The 6,933-nt window shown below is 47.9% G+C and overlaps 4 protein-coding genes across 4 annotated transcripts in view; 1 reads left to right on the top strand and 3 right to left on the bottom strand.

Moving 5' to 3' along the window:
• Positions 1–11: 11 nt before the first annotated feature.
• Pmar_PMAR013298 (enolase, putative) lies at positions 12–418 on the bottom strand (the record flags this gene model as incomplete). Its single annotated transcript, XM_002772903.1, has 1 exon — positions 12–418. A coding segment is annotated over one exon (407 nt), but the record flags the coding sequence as incomplete, so codon positions are not given.
• A 3,195-nt stretch (positions 419–3,613) lies between these two features.
• On the bottom strand, positions 3,614–4,951 carry Pmar_PMAR013297 (enolase 2, putative; the record flags this gene model as incomplete). The annotated part of the gene is made up of 1 exon (XM_002772902.1): positions 3,614–4,951. The coding sequence occupies one exon, from the start codon at positions 4,949–4,951 to the stop codon at positions 3,614–3,616; it is 1,338 nt and encodes a 445-aa protein (XP_002772948.1).
• Positions 4,952–5,651: 700 nt separating this feature from the next.
• Pmar_PMAR013296 (UV-induced protein uvi31, putative) lies at positions 5,652–6,331 on the bottom strand (the record flags this gene model as incomplete). Its single annotated transcript, XM_002772901.1, has 3 exons — positions 5,652–5,763; positions 6,083–6,165; positions 6,215–6,331. The coding sequence occupies 3 exons, from the start codon at positions 6,329–6,331 to the stop codon at positions 5,652–5,654; spliced, it is 312 nt and encodes a 103-aa protein (XP_002772947.1).
• A 465-nt stretch (positions 6,332–6,796) lies between these two features.
• Pmar_PMAR013295 (conserved hypothetical protein) overlaps positions 6,797–6,933 on the top strand; it is a gene marked incomplete at both ends in the record, with an annotated part of 692 nt that continues 555 nt past the window's right edge. The window contains one exon of the mRNA XM_002772900.1: positions 6,797–6,835. Coding sequence (XP_002772946.1) covers positions 6,797–6,835 — 39 coding nt within the window. The remainder of the gene's footprint in view (positions 6,836–6,933) is intronic.

Below are 6,933 nucleotides of genomic sequence, written 5' to 3'. Positions count from 1 at the left end.
TGGCGATATACTGATAGAGAGGCATGTTCGAGGCGGCAGCACGGCACGCAGACAGCCATAGAACGGCGAGGATGGCGTTGGCACCGAGCTTGGCCTTGCACCAGCCCCACTCGTTCTGAGTACCGTCCAACTCCTCAACCATAAACTTATCAATACCGGCCTGATCGGTAACGTCCTTGCCGATGATAGCGGGGGCAATGACCTTCTCGACGTTGGCGACAGCCTTGAGGACACCCTTACCCTGATAACGGGCCTTATCACCATCACGGAGCTCAAGAGCCTCGAACTCGCCAGTGGAAGCACCAGAGGGGCAGGCAGCGCGGAACATGCCGTCCTTAGTGGTAAGATCAACCTCAACGGTCGGGTTGCCACGAGAATCGAGGATCTCACGGGCCTTAATGGAGATAATAGTCGACATTATTATTGAATAGAAGAAATATCAATCGAAACTGCAATGATGTAATAATGACAATGCACCACTACGATGATATGCTGTAACATTCGATGATACGAAGCTGCTGAATGAACGAACATCCGCTGCAGCTGAGGCCAATAACCTTTAGCTCGCTTAATAAGCGGCGACGGCGAATGTGTGGATGACAAGAGTGTTGTGACTATTCTGACTAGGATGATGTGGCTTATGGGAATTCCATAGAGCTGAGATGCTCCGGTGCGCCATAGGCAACCGAGTTGATTAAGGTTGAGTCGCCTCAACTCTGTCCTCGATCACTCTCATGACTATACACTTCTCTCTGATCCATGACGATCATCGGCAATTGCAACTGAATCTGCCGAACAAGTACTAATAACCATAATAACGCTTTCAACCATTGAAGTTCAATGGGACATGCTCGTCAAAGTCGTAAACAACCAACATACTAACAGTCCTCTCTAAGCGGCAGAGGTCAGACTAGGAAGACGTCTAGCAAACCACCCCTGCGAGGGAGACAGCACACACAATACATACCTGCAGCAGTATGGTGGCAAGTCTCATCCTGGAGAGCAGTGCTCTTCTGACAATAACTGCGAAATGTGAGTTCAACCGAAATATAGCGCATGTGGATTATTCTTCACTGATACTCGAATCAAGTAACGGTGACAGTTTGCTTTTAGAGGAGCCGATTCTTCTTATTTACGGCAGCAGATATTAGCCAAGGCCCACTAGTAGTGGACCACTACTCACAGACAACTCAGGTGTCCACTGGTGTTTCCACAAGAGTGGTCCCTATGTTACTATGTACTGCATAGTCTACAAGGCGCGTGTATGCACCTGCCCGGTGCCCTAGCGGCCGCTCGATTCCCAATCTTTTCGAAAACTAAACGCTCGTGAGCGATTGCTGATTTGTAATCAACTGACCCTCTATCCGCATCCTCTTCCCACTCAGCTCGATACTCCGGCGCAACCCGAAGAACATACTGGAGTTACTCGAGTGAAGTAACGTGCTCTGAAACCATCATCGCGTGTGTTGGGGCCCATCCAAGTGACAGCCTACAACTCCAGCATTGCTAGATCAGCAACATTAAAGGTAATGAGATATTCCACAAGGCGATTTGTCTGAGCGCTTGAGTCACTTCCAACTCAACATTGTACGATAAAGACGAAAAACGAATACTACGGTCGAGGGCTCAGCTAGAGCCGAACCTTCCCTTCCCATAACACAGAAATCCAACACTGTTGAGGCCTTCAACTTGAAGGCCTAGAGTCAAAACATGATCCTTCATGAGCTACACTTGCACTTGTGGTAGACGAGCAAGTTCCCTGAGGCTCTCGATTAGAGAACTTCCATCGAGAACCAGCCACATGGCAAGTCTTGGTTGCTGAAACACATTTGTTGAACAGTTTAATGATCATGCTTCAGGAACCAAAAGCCGCGGTTTGACTGGAACCGAATAGCCGACGAGTGATGGAGCTTGCTCGATGAATAAAAGCCCAGTAGAAGAGCAGATATTCAGAGCTGCTTACCATGATCATGAGCCACTAAACTGATGTGCAAAAAACTCGGGGGCATCTATTAACCGTTGGGGCTTCTCGTGCATCGCACAGAATGGCCCGCAACCTGACAATGACGGTAAGTTTCGAAGGGAATAGCGACAGGTGAGATTCTTATAGAAACCTTTAGTATTCCGATAGTGTTCACAAGCTATGACCGATAATAACAACTACTTGTTAATGATAAATGGATAATTTGTCATCCCCCATGGGGATGGTCCCGGCCCCACATCGCCAGTGAAAGTGTAGCCTACAATTTGTGTCATGAACGCAACAACAAGAAAACCGTCTCTTACGGGCTTGTCCGATGGTATGACACTTATGCACGGTATCACAATTTTGCTGAACAGCTCAGCCTGAGTTAGGACTGGCTGCCTGCGAGACACGCTTATATTGCGTCGTCTCTTGCATTTTCCGGATACAGTTGTTACACAAGTGGAAGAAACAACCGCTCATATCCGCCTCGACAACCTCAAATACCGTTAGTTATGCGTTACGCATGGCCGGCTCGAAGTCTGTCATGAAATGTCAGACACCTGTGGGATAGGATTCCTGTCCCAGAAGTTCATTCCAGAAATCGCTGTGCGTAGATGGACTTCAGACAAAATAGTCTCCAGGGACAGAGACTACTCATAGTCGCCGCGACTCGGTCGTCCCAGACTCTCACGGAGGTCTCCCCGCTCGGGCGGAAGTTTGTGAGGTATCCCGCACAGAGCTCGCCCTCAGTCCACCGAAAATAGCTGCATTGGATGCTGGACATTCTGAGTTGACTCACAGCGAGTCGCTTGCCTCGGTTAATAGAGGATTACAAATTGTAATTTACTAGAGCTCGACAGGGCGACAGAGGCTCCGCCAAAGTTGGAATACCTCGACCGTCACCTTAGATTGATGCCGTTCCGCAAAACTGAATTTTGGATTTTGAAAATTCAGAGACGAAAGATGATAGTCATCAGCGTGCGGAGATCTCCACAACCTAGTTTGCTTTCCACTGTAGGAAAAAAACTCATCTAACCGTTGCCAACATCCTCGGAGAATTCCATCACAGGTCCTGGATGGAAAATTTCTTTAAACTAGCCCGCCATCAAAGTTTCAAAGTTTTATGATGAAACGATTTTGAGACAAACTGAGGAATTTCACATCCCGAACATTCATACCTCTCTCTCGCGACTGCTCATTGAGTGACTACAATCTGGTGGGTCTGTACAAATGACATTCGTCGAATGTCATACTACGCTCCGGCATATACAACAATAAGTACGTATACCCTATCGAAACACGTAGACAGCGAGGCACCATGCTCTGAAGACGAAGAATCCTCAGAAACCCAGACCGTCTCAAATGACACGTTTACGTAAAGCCTGAATTAGAACTGCTATTGGAAGTCACATCCCAGCGGATCATGAGGAGTGTTGCACCATCCACCCTTTCATTGAAAAGCACAAATCCTGATCTGTTTCCGTTGTGACACGAAATTCACTGACTCTTATTGTTGTTGTGTAGAACAGTCGCAATGAGAAAAGAAAAGTATCAGACTACCGCTGAATAAAGCAGCATCATTTTCTACCATAATCTATCGATTCATCACCAGAATGATAATAAAGACAGTAACAAATGAATGTTATTTTACTGGCAACGAGGGAAGTTGCGGCCCGCAGCATAGGTGGCCTTATCACCGAGCTCCTCCTCAATACGCATGAGCTGATTGTACTTGCAAAGACGCTCAGTACGGCAGGGGGCACCAGTCTTGATTTGGCAAGTGCCAAGACCAGTGACAAGATCGGCGATGAAGGTATCCTCAGTCTCACCGGAACGATGGGAAACCATGACGGTCCAGCCGGCGTTAACGGCCATGTTGTTGGCCTCGATAGACTCGGTGATTGAACCTATCTGGTTAACCTTGAGAAGAAGGGCGTTCACAGACTTCTCGTTGATACCCTTTTGGATACGCTTGGGGTTGGTAACAAGAAGATCATCACCGACAATCTGGATCTCCTTACCGTCCTTGGCGGTGAACTTGGCGAAGGTCGCCCAATCGTTCTCATCGAAGGGATCCTCAATGAAGACGAAAGGATACTTGTTCATAAGATCCTCCTGGTACTTGATGAACTCATCACCGGTCAACTCGGCATCGGCATGAGGCTCGGGGTTCTTGAAGTCGAGGTCATACTTGCCAGTCTTGGCATCATAGATCTCAGAGGCAGCGAAATCGCAACCAATACGGCAGGTATCCTCATGGCCAGACTTCTTGATGGCCTCTAAGAGGACGGAGAGGGCCTCATCCATGTCCTGAATATTGGGGGCGAATCCACCCTCATCACCGACGTTGGTGGCGTCCTGACCGTACTTGGCCTTGATCACCGACTTGAGCTCATGATAGACCTCAGAGGCGATCCTGATAGCCTCGTGAATGGAGGAAGCACCGCAGGGGACGAGCATAAACTCCTGGCAAGCAAGACGGTTACCAGCGTGTTTACCACCATTGATGACATTGAAGCATGGGCAGGGCATGAGGAACTTCTCAGTGTCCTTACCAGCAAGCTTGGCGATATACTGATAGAGAGGCATGTTCGAGGCGGCAGCACCGGCACGGCAGACAGCCATAGAAACGGCGAGGATGGCGTTGGCACCGAGCTTGGCCTTGCACCAGCCCCACTCGTTCTGAGTACCGTCCAACTCCTCAACCATAAACTTATCAATACCGGCCTGATCGGTAACGTCCTTGCCGATGATAGCGGGGGCAATGACCTTCTCGACGTTGGCGACAGCCTTGAGGACACCCTTACCCTGATAACGGGCCTTATCACCATCACGGAGCTCAAGAGCCTCGAACTCGCCAGTGGAAGCACCAGAGGGGCAGGCAGCGCGGAACATGCCGTCCTTAGTGGTAAGATCAACCTCAACGGTCGGGTTGCCACGAGAATCGAGGATCTCACGGGCCTTAATGGAGATAATAGTCGACATTATTATTGAATAGAAGAAATATCAATCGAAACTGCAATGATGTAATAATGACAATGCACCACTACGATGATATGCTGTAACATTCGATGATACGAAGCTGCTGAATGAACGAACATCCGCTGCAGCTGAGGCCAATAACCTTTAGCTCGCTTAATAAGCGGCGACGGCGAATGTGTGGATGACAAGAGTGTTGTGACTATTCTGACTAGGATGATGTGGCTTATGAGAATTCCATAGAGCTGAGATGCTCCGGTGCGCCATATGCTACCATCTGGGCTACCTGAGGCTGGGTTGCCTCAATTCTGCCCTCGGTTACTTTTACACTTCTCTCTGAACCGTGGCAAGCAACAGCAGTTGTAGCTGAATCTGCCAAACAAATACTTATTCTAACCGTGATAGAGGCTTCGACCATTGAAGCTTAATGGAGCATGCTCGGCGAAGTCGTGAAAAACAAACATACGGGCCATCCCCTTTCCATGTCCGAACCATCGTCCGCACATCATCGAGAGGGAGACAGCACACACAATACATCCCTGCAGCAGTACGGTGGCAAGTCTCACCCTGGAAAGGATTGCTCTTCCGATAATAACTGCGAAACCTGGAATATTGACTAGGCGTGTAAGTCAATGAAGTTCACCACGGGTTGAAGAACTCAGGAGGTGATAGCATAGAAACGAATGATTGCAGTTATTAGTGACTATCAGCTCTTATCGGTCTTAACCTCATCAGGAGTCTTGCACGACATACTCAATGCATGCACGGTACCACCCGGATTAGAGTCCATCTCATCGGACAGTATCGAGTACATTAATCTGAGAAGGAGAAATACATGTGTTGATCTATCGGTTCGTCAACGACTTGCGCGATTGCACCATCAGCCGCAACATCAGGGAAGCCCCCGTAAAATCAAGGCGGAGTGACCCAACACGACGATCTATTGTAATGTATATCAATGACGCTACGAAACTCCACCAGAAAAAATCTCAGACAACAACCATCGATTTAGGCATACGCGAATGAATACTGATGCACACGAGGACACTGCGAACACGAGGTGAGGAAATCTCATGATGTGGATATTGACGACGTAAAAACTCGCGAGGAGGTTGATCCCACTGATCGTTGGCCTACTTCTGACGCTGTACTCGATTGAGGCCTTTGAACTCATCAGACACGACTTCAACTCGAAAATGCGTCTCCAGGCGACCACTGCCCTGAGAAGAGAACAACCATGATAATGCTTATAGGATAATGACCGCCAACCCTCATAGGAGCATGTGAAGCATGCTTGGCCGAGTCGTCAATGATGTTGATGAGCGTTGGCTTGAGTCTGTCGGTCACCTTACGTAGTATTGCAGTATAGATCGGCCGCTGGGACATCGAAGATGATGATGGTGTGGTATGGGTGTGAGAAGACTAATAAGAAACAGCAAATCTAAAACACCAACCAAGAGAGTCAAACGAGTTTCTCCCGAAATGACAATGTGTGAAAATATGCACATGGTCAACTGCATGTGTTGGTGACAAGATGAAAATTGTGAGGAAATTTTGGGAAATTTTCGTTGGTTTCTCTACACTTCCACCCGAATTCTTATATAAACTTCTGTACTACATGAGAAAACCCCAAGGCTCAGCTAAGGAAAGCGGACATATATTCCAACACGCCAAAATGGTCAACCTATTAATACAAACGTAGAGATTACTTCTTTTGCCTTGGAGGCCTTCGTAACAGGATGACGAGTCGTCAAGGTGGTATCGGGTTCAAGTCTAGCATAATACAATCCTACTGCTGCTGCTGCAGCAGCTAGTGTTGTGAGTGCTACAATAACGACTTCTTTTCTCACGATGGATTTTGCTTCAGTGAAGCAAGACGGGGGCATTCAAGTTCGATTATCGAATCCTAAGTCAGTCCCGAGTTATAACTCGAATAAAAAATTCAAGACAACCTAAAAAGCCCTTGGAAAAATTGTGAACTACTCGCA

The sequence above is a fragment of the Perkinsus marinus genome (genome assembly GCF_000006405.1).
Source record: "Perkinsus marinus ATCC 50983 genomic scaffold scf_1104296960350, whole genome shotgun sequence".
Lineage (NCBI taxonomy): Eukaryota > Perkinsozoa > Perkinsida > Perkinsidae > Perkinsus > Perkinsus marinus.
Note: the sequence above shows the minus strand (reverse complement) of the source record. Positions and strands in the feature narration are given on the sequence as shown.